General features: G+C 45.8%; 1 protein-coding gene across 5 annotated transcripts in view; it reads right to left on the reverse strand.

The window, feature by feature from the left end:
* The window catches only part of CATSPER3 (cation channel sperm associated 3), a 59,631-nt gene that overhangs the window by 9,518 nt on the left and 28,408 nt on the right, over window positions 1-21,705 (reverse strand). For 3 of the 5 annotated variants that reach the window (XR_003092487.1, XR_003092488.1, XR_003092489.1), the window contains 6 exons: window positions 20,882-21,121; window positions 15,137-15,319; window positions 14,606-14,746; window positions 13,068-13,187; window positions 10,463-10,620; window positions 7,046-7,153 (listed from right to left, as the gene is read on the reverse strand). Coding sequence is in view for 1 of the 5 variants with exons in the window: in XM_025196035.1 (XP_025051820.1) it covers window positions 7,051-7,153; window positions 10,463-10,620; window positions 13,068-13,187; window positions 14,606-14,746; window positions 15,137-15,319; window positions 20,882-21,121 (945 nt within the window). In the remaining 4 variants the exon portion in view is untranslated. Of the gene's footprint in view, window positions 1-6,984; window positions 7,154-10,462; window positions 10,621-13,067; window positions 13,188-14,605; window positions 14,747-15,136; window positions 15,320-20,881; window positions 21,122-21,705 lie in introns of those variants that run through there. The other 2 variants (XM_025196035.1, XR_003092490.1) reach the window with 2 other exon arrangements.

A 21,705-nucleotide genomic window follows, 5' to 3' on the forward strand; every position in this document is an offset into this window, starting at 1 on the left:
CGTGCTGCTTGGAAGTGCTCGTCCTCATTTCCTCCCCTAGTTAAAAAGTAAGCCAGACATTTGCATAGGCTATGTGCTTATTACCCAAAGCCTGATCCTCTTCTAACATGTGCTGCTATCACCTTCACTTCAGTGGGGCAAGGTCTGATTTACATGAGCATAAACTACAGGATCAGCAGGCCCTCTAAACATGTTGGCCAAGATCTGCAACACGGGCGGGTGATATTGGGCGCTCGTCCAGACACACCTCACAAGGAACCGATTGCCACAGAGTAGGTGCTCAGCACTTACTGCAACTCAGGCCCCACTGCAACCTCGCGGGTTGGGCACCCTGAACCAGAGGCATCTGAAACCTCCAGGCAGTTGTGAAAGCTTCAGCAGCAATGGGCAAGCAACATGCTGATGAGTGATGCTGATATATGCCCGCAGTGTATAACACAGAGAGCAATGGACTCGACCCTCCCCATTAGGTCATCGCTCCCTAAAAATAGAGAGTTGAGGCCGACATTTGGTTCACCAGCCCTGGGTGCTCCAGAATTAGTTTTATGTTCTCAGGACGAGGCCATAATTGTAACATGCAAGCTCAAAGTCTTCATAATAGTCATGCAAAACCTTACATGCTCCCATTGCTATGTAAACAGCAGTGAATTAAAATGATTTTTCCTCGTACTGTTTAAATTCTGCAATGTTTTTCTAAACGGCTGAGCTACAAAGAGAGCGAGAGTCTGCAATGACTGTCTGGAGAAGGGCCATATCTGAAGTGAGCACTTTCTACTTCACTCTCTAGATGGTCACAACTGTGGCTTCAGAGGCTTGGAACGCGCACGGTATTAGGTTAGTGAAGTTCTGCTTTGACCTTCAGTTTGAGTCTGAGACATAAACAGCTTTCACTTAAATTGGGTTTAATGTAACTGGGTTTATAGATGCACAGCTGATTTTCACATTTATCAGAAGGGCTTTATATTTAGCCAGGCAGCACAGTGGAGCAAATCAAAACAAGGACTCCTGTCCTTACACTTGCTCTGCCCCTGACCTGCGGTGTAACCTCAAGCAAGGCCCACGTCCATGCCTGTGTCTTTACAATGGATCTAGCTCACTTATTTCATAGAACAAACCTGGAACCACCCGTGTCCATCCTGGGCTTTGAAGTTGCAAAGTGCAATATGAATGCTAGGTAGGGTTTCGCTGCCGAGTAAAATTCATAAGCGTAAGCTGACAGAAAAGGGGTCTTGATGTCCTCTTCTTCTGCCTGGCTTTACAACGGCATGCCCCCACTGACTTGTCTCAAGCTAGTTTGGATTTACCCCAATCCAAATGGGGTTTCATACACTGACATTTGATACACATCTGAAGACCGCTCTGCTGAGCACATCCTATTTTTCTGTCACTGACCGAGTTTCATCAGGTCAAAACTGGCTGAAAAAGTCTTGCTGGGTGCTAGGGTGAGAAATGGCCCCATGTTTTGGATCCCAGATCTGAACACCAGGGTCAGGACTTTGTTTGGGGTCCCGTTCTAATAAAGAAAAACAAGAATTGCTGAAACCTAGGCAACACTTTGCTAGTCAGGGAAGGGTTTCACAAGGCCAAAGCCATCCTTTGCAGATCTGATCCCATACTCTTAAGTCAGGGGTGGGCAAAATGTGGCCTGCACAAAGCCAGGGGTGGGCACAAAGCCCCCTTGGCTTAGCTTCTGCTCAGGCCTTCTCATGAGGCACGTGCATTGGGTGATGGCTTCTATTTTTCCAGCTATCACTATGCAGAAGGTCATTTGATTGCATTTTGCACCAGGCCTGAATGAAGAGTGCTGAACACACTCACTGCCTTTACCCACAGCTGCAGTCGGTCTGCAGATCAAAGACATACTTCAAGGCAGCTGTTAACACCTTCCAGAATAATAATACAATGAGAGAGTAGCGGGGATGCAATTTTGCCATCCCCCCCATACAGTCCTTGCCTTTTCCTCTTATGTCCTTGGGCCCAGTCCTGCCACCCTTCCTCACGTGACTAGGTTTGCAGTATCTGGCCCAGCAGCCCTGCAGCATGGGTTGCTGCTCTGCTCCATGCCTATCAAGTGGTTCAGCGGGGTGTGCATTGGAGATGACTTTTTAATACCCGCGTGTTGTGGAGTGACCCGATGACGTGTGGAAGGAGCTGCGCGCCTGGTGGTGAGGCTGACAAGGCACCGCGTTCTCCTCGCTCATCATGGGACTGATCGTATGGTCACAGCTGGGGCCTCTGAGCAGCTGCACAGTAAAAAAAATGATTCCAAACAGCACAAAATGGAGAAACTGGGCACAATCCAGCTACTCTTCAGAGCCGGTCTCTTCCCTCTCCAGTCTGACCTTCCTAGAGCAGTGTATTCAAAGTTTGGCCTTTTCCTCCTGCTGCCTAAAGGAGAATTATTCAGAAGCAGCAGCCCTGGCTGGGGCTAGAGGAAGCTCATGGCACAGCTCCGGGAGTCAGAGAGACGACAGTGGTTTTGCTTTGCAGCATCTGCTGGTTGTCTCCGAGAGCCATGCCAGCAGCCGGATGTTAGCAGGGTCTAGACATACCACCAGATGCCCTTCCTCCCATGACGTACCCCCTGCACTCACTGCCGGCACTTGAACGGACAAGAGAGCCGCTCCTCAGTCTCGATGCCATCCCATGGTTCCCCCTAAAGGTTCCCTAACCACTTTTCATCCCCAAAGCCACCCAAAGGAGCCAGAGTGAGTGCCTAGATTTGGCCTACTCTGGTAATAACTTTTCCCAGGGTCCTTCACAGTCCCAGACATAAGTAGAAGGAACAAGAATGAAAAATGCCGGAGGAGGAAATTTGTTACTGGGACCTCTCTGGAGGTGTGGATCAAAGTCTGGATGAAAGCTTGGACTGGTCTCCTTTTAGCTGACCTAGATGGCTCGAAGACATCCAGAGGCTGAAAAGCAGGGACCTTAGAGCCCAGATCCTGACCCTATCTGTGCCCGTGCAAAACTGTACGTGGAATGAAGTTGTCTGAAGTGTTAGTCAGACAGGGAGATGCCAAAAGGAGCCCACGGCCAGGTCCACCAAAGACATACAGCCAGGGTGAAGTCTAGACCAGCGGGTCTCATCCTTACCTGGCACACCCTTGCAGAGTGCAAAAACACCTCCCTCCCTCGAGACCGGACTGAGGCCTTGGCACAGATGCACGGGCAGAAACACTCCAGAAGTGCCTCTGGCTTCCCTGTCGGTCGGTGCGGGGAAGCGGTGTGAAGGTCTGGAGACAGCAGCCATCAGGGGCTGGCGAGAGAGGAGGCTCCCTATGAGGCAACGTCCCCAGTGGAGGGAGCTGGCTGTGCCCGGGGAGCTTGATCGCAGGAGATTGCTGTGGGAATTTGTACGAGGGATGGGCGGGAGGCTGAACTAGGGTACGGATTTGGTCAACTTTGTTTTCAAAGCGCATGATCCCTTTTTCTTTTTCATACCATTTGTTCTCCCTCGTAATGAACCCTCCTGTTTTTCTGTGACTTTACTGAAGTGCCTGTGGTAAATCATGATTTCTGGGCACATTAATAACCGGGCATACCCATTCAGCAGAGTGGGGGACTGATAAGCTCACAAAAAGCTACGGTGCATCTCTGGGGGCACCCCAACACCCGAGGGTTTGGTCACAGGCCTGCTGACATAAAACGCTTTATCCCAAGAGCTTATCTGTGTTTCCCCTCCCTGTGGTGTGCGGACGCATACCCACGCAGCATACTCCAACACAAGAAGAGAGAGGCTCAGGCTTGTACGAGCATGGCTGACGGAGCAGCAGGCCAGCCTCCCTTCAACAGATGGCCAGCTGGCTGCCAAGGCCAATACTTGTCTTGCTGCACCGACAGTGGAGCACGGCTGATCAGTGATAAATGCAAAGTATTTGCCAACAAATAGCTCCCATCTATGGTGTCTGCTTTCATGAGGTACCAAATCACAGCTGGAGCTGGCAGCACGTTTTATAGGTTTTACATGCTTTATGGTGTGCATCTTGGGCACTTGGGTACTTCTATGACCCCCTAGTACTTTACAATGTCTGAACACCTCACAGGCTTTAATGCACAACACCCCTGTGAAGCATCCTCTCCCATCACAGAGGCGGAAGTGAGGCTTAGAGAGTCCCCCTAAGGTCATCCAGGAAGCATATGGCAGAGCGAAGTTCCCCTAAGCCCAAACTGGTGCCGAATCACTGGACCATTCTTCCTTCCTGTAGTACGTGATTGCCTGCATTTCAAAGTCAGACATTACTGGTATTCAGACCTTAAGGTGATTAGACGGAAACCTTTCAATGCTGCCTTCTTTGTGATATGAGCAATACATGTGCCTTCGGACATCTGGCATCTCCCCATGGTGCAAAGTTTACCACCGTTCAGATGAGACCGCCTGAACACAGAAACTCCCCAGCAAGACACTCACCTGCAGGTCGATGCTGCCCTTGGAGTGAGTCGCTATCATTTTACCTGCACGTGACAGCAGAGATCTCTCTTGCACCCAGCCCACCAACGCGTGCCAGGCTCTGTGGATCTACAGACAAGCAGGCTGCAAGACTGTCCGATAAGCATGGTGGGTTTTCACATATCACAGTCTGTGTGGTCACCGTGGCAGTAAAGAAAACCAGGGTTACAGGCAATGTGATGCATCACAACCAGGACCAATCCAAAGCCCGTTAAAATCTCTGAGAGTCTTCCCCTAATATCAAGGTGGCTGGATCAGGTCTTTCTGTACCCAGATGCCCCTGTTTCACTGGCATGTGCACCTTGTATCTTTTATCTAGGGATGCAGATTAATTCAAGACGGACAAACCTCCTTTAGCTCCAGGTGATTATTAATAGTCTTAAAAAAACCTCCTAGGGACCATACAAAGTCTGACTCTACATTCAAACTGAAAACAAAGAGGAGATGAGCACTTTGAATAAAATCTCAACCATTGACATTTTTCATCGCACTTAATGGTATATCCAGGGTGAGCAGCACAACAATGGAAATTCAGCTTTTAATTACAAGGAACTTAAATAATTATGTTCCAGACACCAAGATATCCATCTGCAGGCTAGCTGAGAAAATGACCATATTTATGGAAGTGTGAACAGCAGGAGCATGCTGAAAGTACGTTTGATAATAGTCTTCCTCCATTTGCTCGGCTACCTTACTGAAATGTAGCCCCTATATATAACTGCCAGAGAAAAGCAGGTTTTGATCTAGTCTTCCTATCAAAATGGTCACCTAATGCGCGCTAGAGCCACATATGTTTCCAGCATGTTGTACAAGTTTTAGGAGGCATCCCTCATAAAATAAGAAATTATTACAAATGAAAACATGAAATACAAATTTAGTAGTAACTTGTGTCATTGGTTTTTTTCTAGTTCTTTTATGAGGAGCTTCTGTTAGCAGTACTGGGCCATACCCGGGCCTTTAAAGTTGACTGATTTTGAAGATCTAATCCAGAATAAAAAACAGAGCAGTGAGGCTGGATCTGAGCTACAGCATCTCTGCCACTTTATCAAATCTTGTCTAAATAATATTCTGAGGCAATTGCAAGAGCATTTTCAGTGTTACAAGGATGCCTGACACCACAAGGCCAATAGATACAGTACAACTCACATATGCAGTCTGCAGGAATACAGCGATTACTGTGCTAGCTCGGGTCAAGCAGGCCAGCATCTAGACTGGGACACCAGGGATTTTTGTGAAGAGCAGTGAGAAGGATCGGTCTGGTTATACTGCACTGAAGAAGCAAAGGTGAACCGTCCAGCCAGGGAGAGATCGTTATTAAAAAAAACAATCATTCTTCCATCTCTGTGAGAAAGTGTCAGTAATTTTTCTTTATGGGAACAGTTTTTCACACAGCCCTAAAGCCTAGAATTAGATACTGTACGCGTCTGGTTCTAATTTATTTTACTACTGAAAGCCATGGAGCAATCCAGAATAGCCGCTCGGTATTACTAAGGACATTTTTCAAGTGGTTCTTCAAGTAATGTTATACACCTATTGACTACATATAATCATAAAGTGCTTCACAGCTATAATATAAAAATTATACATGATTCAGAAAACTCAGCACCAAACATTAGATCTTTTTGGGGAGAGTCAATCCACAAAACTGTCTCCAAATACTTCAACAGCTGAAGAATTTTCCAGTCACCAGTGCTGGGTGTGTTTTTTTTGCTGCTTCTCAAGCAGTTTGGCCAAGAGCAAATACAATGTTGGCATCATATCTGATGCCTCTTCTACACTCTAGAGATCATATCCTGCCTATTCCCTGAAATAAGAGAACAAGGAGCAGAGACATAGGAAGGTACAATGCCCCACAAAGGTGCATTTAGCAGATCAGCCATATTAAATTTCCTAGTCAAAGGTATTCACCTCCATTCAGATCTCTGCTGGGGAATACAACGTAAGTGGAATAAAATCGACATTAGCCAATATCCCGTGCAACGAGATTGTGGCCCCTCTGAAACCAATGGCTTATGTCACTGATTAATGCTCTGAATTTTTGCACAAAGATATTTGGTGTCCCTGAAGCTGTTCAGCTAATCACGTGTGCAGTGCCCAAAAAATTGCTAAGTGTATAAACCGAACTATGGACTCAAGGCCCTGGGCTGTGGGCAGTACGAGAGAGGGCAGTATAACTAGCTCCAGGATCACAGTCCTTTGAAGTGGAACTGTGTGCAGCAGTTGGGGCACAAACAGTACAAATTAGAAACTCTTAAGCCCGTTCCTAGCTCACTCAGACTGACTGAGCAGCCCTACAATGATTAGAAATTAGCTGATGTTGATTAAATGCTTCCATGTGATTTGCTTAATCGTCTGTCTGTGCGACCCAGTGGCTGAAATGCCAGATGGATGCCGAAGTCCCCACCATTGCCAGCATCACAAAGGTGGAAGACCTCAAAAGAAACAGAAAACAGAAAAACCCAGTTTCCCCAATCCATTAGCTTGCCTGCTGCTAGAAACGATGAAGTTATCAGACTGAAAGTGAATTTGTTCTGAGTTATTTTAATCAATGCTTTTTTTTTTCCCAATAGTGACAAGTCACATTTGCTGCATTACCCCAGTCAGCTTTCCTTCTGGTTCTCAGGAGGGGCCTCAGATGTTTCTTTCATGTCTACCAACATCGTGTTCAACGTGTTAGCGAGTTCGTAATAGAGTCCTTGCAGCCTACAACGGGAAGGAGACAGCATAGCGTAAATACCCCGCTACCACACCGGTATGCCCAAAATGATGAAAGACGTGTATGCAGAACTCCAGCCTCCCCAAGCAATCTCACTGCTCATTTAACAAGACAAAGAGTGATGAACGTCAGCTATTTTGTATGAGACTGGGTCCCCCTTCTGTGCAGATTTTGCTTTAAGTCATTTGTAGTATTTTTCCCTAAAAAACAAAAATGACAAGGCTCAATGGACCGGCTCAACACGCTGTTCCACGTACAAACCACAGTGCTGGAACAGATCCATTCACCCAGCAACGTTCTTAGCACGTGACGTACCGGTGCCCGGGAAGACGAATAATAGGACAGGTCTAATGAAACCAGACCAGGTCCTTTGGGGAACTGCCCACAAACCAGTTTTCAAAACAATACTAGTAGGACAATGGTCACCGGATCCCCCCGCTTCTGCAGGGCTCCTCCGGTGGTACGTCGAATCTGAGTTGTTGGGTGCTTAGAAAGAGCATGAACCCTTTTGGGCGTCACTCTCACAGACCGGGTGAAAACATTGCAGGATTCCTGATCCAGAGTCCTTTAAACAGAGCAAAGACCAAGCCTGGATCAGATACCAGCTCTGCATTACGGTTAAGCAGACTTATGCAAAACTCAGCAGGCTCAGTTCCCTTGGGATTTGTGGGAGCGGGGTTTGCTTTGACATCAGGAAGGGTCACGTTCCCCTTGGACAGGGTTGTAAATGGCCACCATCAGGGATGCTGCTTGGGTTGAGCCACTGCTCCAGGCTACCGTGGCCATTTCTCATGCTGCTGAGTTCCAGATTTGTCCCCCAAAAAACCCCCAAACACCTCAAAGTGGCATTCACCTGAAGCTTGGCAGTTTTGCCTGATTTGGGGCTGAAAGAAATAGAACCACTCATAATTTTTTTCTCAAGAGTATAAATCCAAGAAGGCCTATAGACTCCAAATGGAGCCAGGATTTAGAGAACAACTGGGAAATATCCATTTAAGCAGAAGTTGTTATATGTTACTGGGGATGAGGGATGTCCCAGCAATTGGGCCCTGGTCTTGGACTGGGGAGAGCTGGGTGCAATGCCCTTCCCTACTTCAAACACCTGATGTGGCCTCACAAGTCATTTAGCCACTCAGCTAAACCAAGTCACTCCCTCCCCTATCTGTGAAATGGGGATAATAGCATTTCCTTACCTCACAGGGCTGGTGTGAGGATAAGTGCTACAGCCAGGTAGAGAATGGAAAGTCCATTTCAGGAAGATTTGATTTCATTCCAGTTTGGCAACAACACTTTGGAAATTTCCCATATTCGTGCAATGGAATAACTATTCTTCATCCAGCGATATGGGGAGCCTGGTTCTGGGACAGTTTGCCAGATAGCCTGGCTGTCCTGGGTCCAAAGCAATCCAGCTGCTTAGCATCCCAGAGCCAGAGACCCAGGAAGCTGTGAGCTTTGGCGACTGCAAAGCTGGGAGCCTGGAAGCCCAAGCTTCCCATCAGATTCCCTTTCTATAAACTAATACATAGCTGGAGTAAAATCCTGTATTGCTATGAGACGGCTCAACCCAACTGTAAGTTAGCATTTTCTGTTGAATTTCACAGGCTAGTTGATCTATCCCAGTGGTTCTCAATCTTTTTAGAATCAAGGCATCCCTCAGAAAGTGCCATCCCTTAGCTTTCAGTCATTTTTTGACTACAGAAAAATCACAGAGCAATGCTTCTGCTGCAAAGAATTCAGAAAGGCAGCACCAGAGTACAATGTCTGTGACACCATGGATTCCTATTCGAGATGTCTGGGTTTATCTTCTTAAATATATGTAGGTGTTTGCATACCTTACAGTGTTAATATTGTGTGGCACCCCCTGGCACTCTTGAGAGGACCCCATGACACCCCAGTTGAGAATCACTTGTCTATCCTGGATGAAAATATCCTTTCACCAAACTCGGTCTGAAATGTATATTTTGAACAAGATCTAACATTGAGCAAATGGCAATCAGATTTGTGTTTCAGTGAGAAGACTTCCAAATGTGCAGGGAACCTCAGAGTTCAGTGGGAAAGGAGAAGAAACACCGGAGCCCAACACCAATGCCCAGGCTCCTGGAGTGGTCAGGCTGTCCCAGTGTGCTGTCAAAAGACTAGGATGATTTACACAATACAAGGAAGGTTTGGCCCATTCTTCAAAAGTTTCAACAATCTGCTATTTGGGTTCTGTACATGTACTATGATATAAAAATGATAAGTTAGTTGATTGCTAAATAGATCAAGATCCTGTGGCATTAAGAGATGACAAACCAGGCGCCACCGCAGTCCACTTTTCTGGTGGATTTCTCTAGATTTTAGCATTACTTCAACTATGGTTTATCTTTCTCCTCTCCAATAGATGCCAGGTCCTGAATATTCCCATATTCCACTCTCTCCATCCCTTGGAGAATCCATATTACAATAGCTCTCCCAGGCCTGGAGGAGTAGTGTTGGACCTCAATACAACTAGAGGCTTCTACCACGGGAGGCTGCAGTTCCATGCAGTACACTCCTCCTTATGGTCATCCCTTTGGGGAGAACATGTGCATGTATTTGGCTCTACTGCTCTCTCCTGAGTGGGATGTCAGTCCTTGTCAGATCATTTCACAGTGTGATGGCTGGCTTAGAAAGAGCATGCAAGCCTCTGTGCTACTCACAGCTCAGAGAGATTCTCCCTTTAACCCATATAGTTTTGGAGTGTAAGCGTGCTGAATTCCACTTCTTGCACTCTTAACCAAAGGCCACAACACCTGAATATACGGCTGCTGCTGTGTTGCTACATGTCTGGACCCTAGCTCAAATCCCCAGCACAGCAAGCGCTGTGCTGGCCTCAGTCGGCTCTCTCTTGTAATAATCTACCACTCAAAAAATGAGCCTGTTTGCATGGGATGGAGAAGCACTCTCATCTAGGGACCTTTCAACCCAGAGAACAAGAAACCTTCAAATGTAAGGAAAGAGTCACTGTTTTCATTAAATGTGACACTTAGCGTTAGTTCCATACCAGGAACTTCCAAAATCAATGGACATTAATGCTGACCTATCACAGCTTCTCTGTGCTTTAGCCTATAAACCAACTTGCATCAGATCAAGTGCCTTTAATTGTATTCTTGCAGCCCATATTTTGAGACCTGCAGGGTAGAGCTGACAGGTTGCAGGTTCCCCCAAGGGCTGTCCATCCTTTATATCAAAGAAACAAAACCACCACACTAAGGTACAGTTTGAAGATTTCTACCATTGCAGTCTCTATGTCTGTTTATCACACTTGGGCTACTCACCTATATATTGTATCATCCTGAAGATCCAGGGATGTCAAATACAGATCAATAAATGCGATACTGGCACAAAAATCTTCTATGACCACAGTATCAGAATGCTGTAACGTCTTTTTAAAGTTGTCCACCAATTCACTGAAAGCTTTATACTCGCTGGTTTTCTAGCGTGAAGAGAGATCCCAGGAGAAAACATTGTTAGCGTGGAATAGGTTTTAAGTAGTAACTTTCATTCTTCAGCTATCTCAAAGAGCTTTGTAAAAGATGATGGTTGTGCAGGGACTATGGAGACAGCTGGAACATTCATTAGGCCTCAGCAATAACTCGCATACAGCCTCCCTCCCTGGTCTCCAGTTTTGCAGACCCATCTTTGCACACCCACACAGCCAATTGCTGTGGCAACTGTAAGTTATTTTGCGTGGTTTGGAGGAATGCATGGTTCTGGGAGCACTAACAGAGGGCAAAACTAGAGGAGGACCTGGAAACTTTTGCTTTATAAACCGTAAAAGAGAATGCTGGCCAGAATGGTAAAGTGGCACTTCATTCAGAAACATCATAGGATATTTAATTAGGATTTGAACGACCACCAGATTCAGACACAAAAGGGACTCCATTCAGGGCTCTTCCTAAAAGACAGCGCCCATAATTGCATAGATATCATCCCTACTAGTAACGGCAGTGGACACTAAATTGTAAGTCAGCACCAAAAACAGTACTTCAATCAACAACTTCCTGGCTCAAAGGCAAGAGCACTTCAAACTGAGCCACACAGACCTAATTACTTTTAAATCACAGTTGATAAAAGAGTAAGCAGAAGGGATGAAAGAGAAAGGAGGAGCATTATTCCAAACCTTCAGAGAGTGTTGATCAAGGTCTTCAAAGAGACCTTGACAAATTGGAGGATTGGACCAAAAGAAAACTCAGGAGGTTCAGTAAGGTCAAGTGCAAAGTCCTGCACTTAGGACAGAAGAATCCCATGCACCAGTACAGGCTAGGGACTGACTGGCTGGGCAGCAGCTCTGCAGAAAAGGACCTGAGGGTTACAGTGGACAATACGTTGAGTATGAGCCAGCAGTTGAGAAGAAAGTTAACAGCATACTGGGCTGCTTTAGTAAGAGGGTTGCTAGCAGATTGAGGGAAGTGATTGTTCTCCTCTATTCAGCACTGGTGCGGCCACATCTGGAGTACTATGTCCAGTTTTGGGTCTCCCACTACAGAAAGGATGTGGACAACTTGGGGAGAGTCCAGTACAAGGCAACAAAAATGGTTCAGGGGCTGGGGCACATGACTTATTAGGAGAGGCTGAGGGAAATGGGCTTATTTAGTCTGCGGAGGGGTTTAATAGCAGCCTTAACTGCAAAGTGGTTATAAGCAGGATGGAGGTAGAGTGTTCTCAGTGGTGGCAGATGACAGAACAAGAAGCAACAGTTTCAAGTTGCAGCAAAGGAGGTTTAGGTTAGGTATTAGGGAAAAAAAGTCCCATGACAAGGGTAGTAAAGCACTGGAACAGGTCACCCAGAGAGGTGGTAGAAGCTCCATCCTTGGAGGTTTTTAAGACCCAGGTAGACAAAGCGTTGGCTGGGATGATGTAGTTGGGGCTGGTCCTGCTTTGAGCAGGGGGTTGGACTAGATGTGACCTCCTGAGACCCCTTCCTACTCTCATTTTCTATGATTCTATGAAACATTTATATTTAAGTGGTATTGACTGCACTACATTTCAAATGAGCTTCATAGGAGTCCATTATGAAAATCTGTCAGGTTAAAAAAACTCTAAATCCATGAAATAGAATTCAAGTCTATCACATCATCGTTAGATATTGCTCAGAGACTGAATATTCAATTTGGAAAAGGGCAGCAATCTGCTTAAGGAACTGGAAGAAAGCAGATCTCAAGTCAGTCATTTTTGGAAGGTGCCCCTGACTACTTTAATAGATTTTGAAATACTTCCCATGGAAGTTAACAGCAAATTCAAAGACATATATGGTTACTGCAGAATATATGTGCTGCACTGAGATGCCTCCATAATACAATGCTGAGTTACATTTAAGAATACAGGAATGCAGACTTTTTACAAAAAACAAAAAAGAGAAATAGAAATCTTTTAGGGAAAGTGTTGCTATTATTCAGAATGTGTCCACTTTTAAACTGTTGTTTGAAATAGGAGATTCAAACTGGAATATGCATCATAAACATGCACATGCAGACATCATTAATTAGAATCATTCCTATATATAAAATGAAAGAATAGCTCTAATTAAGCAGTGGTCCCCAACAAGAATAGACAACAATACCGAGTAAATAACTCCCTGCCAGCAACATCATCCGTTACACTCCTTGTCAACTTCCACTTTAACGTATTAATTTCCGATGGCCACAGGCAACTTTAGAAGGTCTCCAAGGCAACCTGGGGACCTCTGCTATAAGCAATGACGATAAGGAACCTTAGCTTGGATTACTTCAACAGGGGAAAAAGCTTGAGATTAGTCTGTATAATTAAAAGAAACATAGCATGCTATGATGCAAGTGATTGCAAAGGAAACTACACCTTACATATGTTCGAAATACTCATGATAACAGGCAAGCTTCTAGAAATGGCATTCTGTGCATCTACCTGCTGGTGCATTAACTTGCTCACTTCTTCTTGTTGTCTCTTTAATATGGCTTGTTTTTTGGCCTGAAGAGCAGCCTGTGTTTCTGCTTTACGCTCCCACTTGTAATTTTGAGTCGAGTCCTATAAAATGAAGGCCAAATGGTTTAAGGGCAGAGGAACACAATGGCACAACTCAAGAGTTTAGTCCAAGACACTTTGTCCTCTATGTCCATTTAAATCCAGCCCATACTGGTAGCAACAAAGCTGTTACTTGTGATGAGTTGGACAGACAGAGCCCAGTAAGATTTTCACCCCAGAGATGGGGCCTTTATTAGCAGTCCCACCAGGGAGGCTGTAGGAATAACACACTGGCGCAATGATGTCTAGCTTAGTATCCTGTCTCCAGCAGTGACTCTGTAACAGATAGTCCCGAAGCATCTCAAAGCCCCGCCGTGGGCTGGCCCAGATTCAGTTTACACTGCTACATACAGCTATGACCCAAACCTGCCAACCATCCACACTAAAAGTCCCTTACCTGTCCCCAGAAGCTCTCTTCAGTATCACAGCCCAAGGCTGCCCTTCCTCCTAGCATCCCGCTATGTGCAGCGAGTGTTCACAACTCACCTGCTTGCTGTAGGTCATAAACCCGGGAGTCAGCCAGCACATAACATTTGGCCTTCCTGTCCCCCACTTCTGGTCTCTACTTCTCATAGAGGCAAGTAGTAGGCAGACTGATTCCTTGGAAGGACTCTGCTTGATGAACAACAACTATGAACTATGAAACTATGAAACTTTGCTCTGTGTCTGGCATTCAGCTGCCGTAAGGTAAAGCATGGATGGGATGGATGGCCAAGCCTGGTTCAGAATAGGGTGACCCTTGTGGACATCCCAAATAGCAGTGCAGACCCCACTTGAGGGGCCGCATTGTAAAATGTAACACGTAAGTCTTCAGGCAAACCTGCTTTACTCTTCGAAATGGCAGGGGCTGGCAGCTGATTGTACCGAACAGGAGAGTCGTAACAGCTGGGGGAAGGCAGAGACCTTCTGGATGGCTCTGTCTACCCACGTGTGACAGACCAGGGCCAGAAGTGAAGGGTATTGCATACATGGACAGGACAACTTCCTCACTTTTCCCCTTCTAGGTTTGCTCCCTTCAGCTTTGAGGAAACTTAGCAGGGCTGTGAGGAACATAAACCATTTACATTCAGCAGCCAAAGGGCTTCAGTCTCTAGTAAACGATCATATTTTCCAGGGTATAAGACATGTTTTCTTCCTCCTGAAAAAGGAGATCTATAATGAAGGTGCATACCAAAATACTGGAAATCACTGCACAGAAACACAATCAAATTGATGTTAACAGTCTGGGACACCCCTCCCCTCAACAACTCGACCCTTTTTTTTTTTTTCCTTTTTGAGGGTTCTTCTTATGCACCCAAAAATACAGTAAGGATCCAATATCTATAAAGTCACTTTGGGCAAGCAACTAAAGGCGAGTTTTCAGGTTAAAGGGCCTGCAGCGAGAGGTTTGTTTTAAAGAAAGTAAGAAACCTCCAGCTTACCTGGATATTGATAATGACAACACCAATAAACATATTGAAAAACACAAAGAAGCCCAGCAAGATGAAGACTATGGTGAACGCTCGGCTGGCAGTAAAACCGTGATCCTCCAAGCTGCTCTGCAAGTCCGTCCAGCCGTCGACCTGCAAATGTATTTAAGCAGATCAAACAGTGAGTTCCAAACCACAGTATTACTCAGAGACTGCAGTAAATCCCTTTCTCTTTTTTTTAACTGAACAGTTTCCTCAGTTGCCTGCAGTTCCCGGCTTAAATCCTCTGCTAAGGAGCCCATTGCTCAGGAGATTTTTCCCCTCTGAATTTTCAATGCCAGGAAAAAAAAAAAAAACCCCATCAAACTGAATTTTCTCAACTCTCTAAAATTAAATAAAACCAGAGAGCAGCTTGCATGGTCTCTAATGCTGGGAATAATCACAGTTTAATTAACTGGCTTCCTAACTGCCCCCTCTCAAAATCAGGAGCAATGGCTACGATGTTACAGGGGGGCAGAGAAGAGGAAGCCCTGCAGAAATTACCGTGACTAAACTGAAGAGCGTGAAAAGTGCAGATGCGAGGTTGCCCCAATTTCCTCTGTCTCCAGTGTCAGGGTCTCCATACAAACCGTGGCCCAAAATGGCAAAGATAAACATTAGCAGGAACAGCAGAATAAGGACATAGATCACAGTCTTCATAGTCTGGCCTAGAGCTGTCATCAAATTCTGCAAGACAGAAAAACAAGTGTGCGCAGTTTAGACTGGAGATAAGCAGCCCCAAGTAAAAGAAAATACTCGCTGGAATTCAAGCCGCGGCAGGCAACGGGGTGGCTGGGTCAGCAGGGGGCTCTGTACTCGGGGATGGCCCTGGCTCTGCCAACTGGAAGATGGTAAGCCCAGATCGTGCAGGGCCACTCAAGATAATGGCAAGTGCAGATCTTCCTCTCAGCTGACAAGACGGTCCTCTCTCCCTGTCAGCAGTTGGGAAGCTTTGTCTAGTGATAAGAGTACAGGGCTACAACTCCAGGGTTATCCGTTCTGCTCCCCACTCAACACTGACTGCGTAACAGACTCTGCTTCATTTTCCCCACTACGCATGAAAACAAGGCATTCGAGATCTGTATTTATCCAAGTTTAAAAGTGGCCCTGGGATGCGAAGAACTAGAGGAGGGAAGAGCATCATTCACGATTATCTCAAGACTCTGGATGCTATTGCATCAATATGACATGACTCTTCTTCCTAAGCTGAAACTGGTCTTCTAGCTGATGGCAATACATCTCAAAATGCATTGACTGTCAGCCTTAACATTGCCATTGTTAATCAAGAGGGCTTATCCTGTGAGACAGGATAGATCTGTGAACAGTTGGAAAGATGAGAAGTTAAGGAGCTGTGGCTTTGTAAAACCACCAAGTCCACTCCATCCGTTTAAAAGGAGCACCTTTAAAATAGGTCATTATTATTCACATCCATTTTAATTACCTTGGGAGCTCACAGCTGCAGGATATGGAGCAAGGGATTCCGCTCATAAAGGATAAAGTGCTTCAGAAGATGACCTTTTGTATTAAATTAGCTGGATACAAATTACACAAGCTATCAATCCTTGTGTTTCAATTGCAGAGTCTAATCATGAGCTGGAGTCAGGAAGAAATTTCTACCCCCATCACTGTTGGACGGTTGTCTAGACACATCCAATATTGTTTAATAAGAGACAGGATGTGGGATGAGGCATTGTCTTTCTTTTCCACCAAGGTAACTCTGCATTGCATACTGAGAAAAAGCACCATAAAGCATGGGTTCACTAGGAAGGAACTCAAGCCAACCTCAGAGACCAAATGAATCCTTCCAGAGTCCGAAATACAGCATCAGTACATAAGACACCCTTAGGACTTGATGGGAGTACTGGTTTGGGAATAGAGCTTAAGTCGGACCATTGGTAATGGATCTCCGCCAAATTGCAAACATTTCTATTAACTCCAAATTATAGAAGACTGCATACAGCCTTTGCATCAATGTTATATTACTCCAGGGACTGGCTAAAGAATGGGCTGGCTGCCTTCTCCTGATTACAATAAGTGCGCTAATGCCAGAGGGTCTCTTATGCAGCACACCAGTTCAGGGACTATCCATGTATCATTTCCCCTTTGGATAAGGTCTCCAACTGTCGACAGCATCTCAAGTTCAAGCTCCAGAAACCACCCAGTTGATCTGTTCCGATGGCGCTTCCTGGTTAAGAGGCTTGTGCAGAGCTTACATAAGACACTTTCCAATCTCTCCTGCTTGCCAAGAAGTTGATCTTGTTATGGTGGATTAAAGATTCCCCCGGCAATCACGTGAATACTGTAGTTCCCTGCTTTCTAAACTCTCGTCTACTCTAGGAAACACACCCACGTCAGGAACCTTGGCCAATTTCTCCAGGTGTTCCCATGAGCCGCTAAGCCTCATCTCCATCTTATCTGGATTGAGTTGTAGGCAGCAAGCCTCCATCGAGGTCAGATGCTGGAGTTTCTACTACCTTCCTCATCCCACAATAGGGCAGTGTCCACACTCGCCATTTTACCCTAATATTTCCAACTGTGGCAGCTCTGCAGACCCTGCCCATGCAAACACTGGGCTTCTTCCCTTGCATGTCTGTGACTCATTGCTCTCTACTGGGTGAAGCATCCGCCCTCTTAAATGCATCTGATCGCATAACATCCAGGTGCGACTACCTAGAAGCTGTGAGCCCTTCACTACAAGCATGAAAGCTTCATAGAGCTGATGATAACAAAAATAAATGACATTTCAGAGACCGGTACAGTGCTTTTAAAGCAACCACACCAGTGACCTTCACCTTTGGACTATGCAATCTTATCAACCACCTTTTATTCTGCAGACCATGCCTAGGACTGGACATGGAGAACAAAAGCCATTTATACAAAAACCACGTGACATTTTTGCCAAGTTATGTAATGGTCCTCAGCAAATGTGGGTCATGCACATGCTCATAAAGGCAAACAACCACCCAGAGCTGAAGGCAACAGGAGAGCTATAAAATGCTCAGAGTCACTGCAGCCCAGCAAGTGCCCTTTGTATAGTAGCATCAAATCATTTTGAGTTTCCACGGCACATCTTGACATTCCTGTACACTTTCAGAAAGCTAGAGCAGGTCCTATGTGCTTCTATTAAGAAGGAGCTTTGTGGCTTATGGTCTTCATAGGCTGTAAACTATGTCAAAATTAATCCCAAATACATTTTAAAAAAAAGCAGACAAGTTGATTTTTAGAACAACCTGGCATTTTTAACGTTTATTTTCAAATTGAAATAAAGATGAATGGAGCCTACACTAAAGCTAAGATCCCAGCTAACAGAACTTCTCTGTATGGAATACAACAAGGAAATTATTTCCTCAAGGTGGAAATTTATTGCACCAAGGTGGAAGGCAAGAGTGTTTTAAAGAGTTTTTTAATTAATAAAGGGAAGTGTGCCAAGAATGTGTTGCATGCTTGAGCTTTCAGTGTTAAATACAGCTAACCTGTTAAGGGCTAATTGAGACTTCAATTAATAAATTATAATACATGTCCAGGTATAAACAAACCCCTGCACCTTTAGTGAAGCTCCACTGGGCAGCTTGCAGCAAGGTGAGTTTTATCAAAGAGTTGCTTTTGCTACGCACACGAGACCGGCAGAGCTGGCTCATAGCGACTGTCCACTGAAACTCATGTTCTGTCCCCACTATGGCTGGTACCAAGTGCTTCAGGGGAGGATGAAAGAAAAATCCCAAAAGATGACTGCAGGCTAATCGCTTCATGTAAGACATTTCTGACTGCTTTCGAATAGGACTGGTCAATCTATGCTCAGAAACATGAGAATGTATAGCCTTCATCTATCTCCAGCCTATCCGATATAACTCTGGATCCTAATATCCAAAACTAACCCTATCCGAAGTCACCTAAATCTTTTTGGCACAAAGTCCCATAAACATTTGACACAGTCAGATTTTCTCCTCCTGAAGCTGCAGAGGTGGCTAGTGGGATTGTCCAAGCTCCTTGGGGAAAATAATCTATCGGTTCAGTGTGGTTTTAAAAATCCTTTTATCATAGATAAGTGACAGCCCATACTGTTATGTGCCCCTACTTTATTAGCATCAGAGAGCATGGACAAAATAATGTGACTTGACTTCTCTAAACTGTTCATTAATGTATCTACCTCTATTGTATCCCCGCTTCCGGCTACACTGAATAATTAACATATAAAGTCTGGTGATAAGTGAACTTTACGATCGCAACTAGAGGAACGAAGCCTCAGAAGTGAACATTATAAGAGCCTTGTGCCTATAAACATCCCACTTCTGGTAAGCTACCCAACCAATTAATTACATGCAGAAACCCAGGCTGAGCATTCACTGCCCACATTAGCTCCCTGCTTAAAAAATAAACCTCCAGGGTTGTCAGAAGAAAACTAAATCAGAGACGGTGCGTGTGGGAGAAAAACACACACAGACTAAAATAGTACGTGTGACCTATTTTTTTTATAGCTAGATTTTTTTTTTTTTTCCATCCACACCACTGTGGTAAAATGAATGAAGTCAAAGGAAATCTCCCCTGGACACAGGAGAAGCAGAAAGCAAACAATGCTCAGGCTGTGAGGCCTTTTAAAACTCAAAACTCAACCACATTTCTCAAGCCCTCACTATTTTCGACAACCCCTGAGATCACAACAGACGGCCTCTTGCCACATCTTGCACACTGCAAAGACCCCTGCTATCTCTGTGGCCTGGCACAAATCATCACCCCTAAAGGGGTGACTTATATTTGCAAAAAATACAACGCAACCTGTGATTGCTCAAGGGACTAACAAAACCTGTGTGCTTTACATAGGCAGTTTCCTAATAAATTGAGGGGAGAATCGTGCTCAGTTCTCATGGAGCCATGCTGGGTGGCTTCTTTAGACAGGTGGCTACCGCATAAGGGTGGTCCGGCCAGGCGTCGCTACAGTTTCCCTGACCATCCCGATTCATCACTCCGCCCCGCTGCCTCGGCAGAGAATCAAAGGAGCATGTCTTCTCTGGTGGGCAGCATGCAAATGGCAGCCAGGCCCATGCTGTTTTCTTTGGAAACAGCCTCAGTCCAGGAGTTGGAAACTTCTGCCCAATAATTCGGCGGTACCACAAGTTAGGACATGCAATGGGCATGTCACGGAGGCCTTGCCCGTACACGAAGCGACAACCCAGACGTGGTCCTATGACTGTCATGGTGTGCATGGGCAGTGGTATTCAGATGTGTCGGTTTCCAAGGGGCTGCCCCAGTGCTTGTTTGCCCTCCATGCCCCCAACCACCACCATAATATGCTACTGGGTGAGGAGCTGCACCTCCTGCAGCAAAACTCCCATCTGCTCCAGTCTGCTCAATCCCTGCCTGCAATAGCCTCCTAGCACAGAGCAGCCTGGCTCCTATGTCTGTGCTGGGCTGCACCTGCTGTAACAAAGACTCCCGCAGGGAAGTCATTCGGGTGCCCCCTGCAACAGCGGGGGGAGCACTAGGTTTGTTCCTGAGCTGCAGCAGCAGCTGCCACCAGTGTGGCAAGAGCTGGGGCAGGCAACCTCCAGCGGTTGCGATGCACCCAGGGCACTGCAGAAGATTGCTATGCCTCTGGGTGAAACAGCCTCAGTTACAGCAGGATGAGTGGGTATAATACAGCATGTAGCATAGATGGCTGCAGTGTAGCTCACCACACAGCAATCCAGGCATATACCCAATCCCCAAAGCCTGTATCAGTCAGGGAGGTGATGCAGCTACCCCTACCAAAAGGTCCTCTCAGCAGATGCTGAGGGCTTTGCCAACATGACTATGCCAGCAAAGAGAACTGGGGTATCATTACATATCACAGTGACCTGCAGTACTGCTCTGGGCCTTGCTCTTAGACATTCGCAGCACTGCACCCTACCAGGCCAGGCACCAGAGTTGTTCCTGCACTGGGAAAACATCCTGGTTTGGCAACAGGTACCAATGAGCAAGGGTGGCCACTCAACTGATGCTGAACACAGTTGAACAGTGTGAGTAGCCCAAGATGACACCCTGTGCTTATCCATGTTCAGGGATGGGTCAGAAGCAGGAATTAAAAAGGGTAAAGTTTAGAGTGTGACAAAACAGAGAGCTCTTCCTATGCTGTCCCCTCATCAGATATGCTTGGTAAGATGATTAAAGTCACCCAAGTGGGACCAAAGTGTTGGAAAACAGAAGCTTACTGGAGAGAAGGAGAAGTACATTGCAGCAGCCTAGACATAAAAACCTGAGCGTTTTCACCATTACCCTCATTCCTCGGCTGTAGTTGATGAGTTTCAGAATCCGGAGCACCTGGAAACCTTTGAGCGTGCTCCAGGTCCAGTAGTATTTGGTGTTATTTTTGTTGATGGTATACGGGAGGTAAGCAAAGAGGAGAATGACAGCATTGAGTATGTTGTAGCCACTCCTCCAGAAATTCAAGGGGTCCACATAAAACAGGATCAAAAACTCTGTGGTATAGATGGCCAGAATGATCACGTCTGCCAGCTGAAAAGGAAACAGTACACATTCAGAGTATGTCTTTGCTTGGCTTTTGGGAAGGCTGGCCCCTGTATCTCTTGTGTAAGAATCACCTAAGGTGTGATGCTCTTCTCAGGAATGTAAATAATATCTGGTCACTTCAGACCAGATCCCCATTAACCTTGCAGACACCTAAGTAAATGTGAGGTGCATCTTCTGGGGCTCTGTGTTGCACTCAAGGCTGCTCGTGAAAAATAAGCCTTACCAATGCATGCCCATTCTGCGTGCCTCAAGCCCGGAAATATAGGGTAGGGTCAGCCACCCAACCCTGGGGCTTGCTGTAGGGTCAGCCACCCAACTTCTGCTCTCATCTCACAATGAATGTCCTGGATCCTCACCCCCTGCTCAATTCTGGGTGGTCTCCTCATTTGTTGCATAGAAAGCCTGGGTGGCTAAATGTTAGGCATTGCAACACCTAAATGGAGGTACCTACAAAGTAAAGTTGGAATTGGCCCTTAGTCCTTCCTGCCACTGAGCAAATGGCCATGAGGAGTTGTCCTGTAACATTGGCAGGGCAGGGTGGCGCTTACAGACAGCCTGGTTCATAAGCA

The sequence above is a fragment of the Alligator sinensis genome, unplaced genomic scaffold, assembly GCF_000455745.1.
Source record: "Alligator sinensis unplaced genomic scaffold, ASM45574v1 scaffold111_1, whole genome shotgun sequence".
Taxonomy (NCBI): Eukaryota; Metazoa; Chordata; order Crocodylia; family Alligatoridae; genus Alligator; species Alligator sinensis.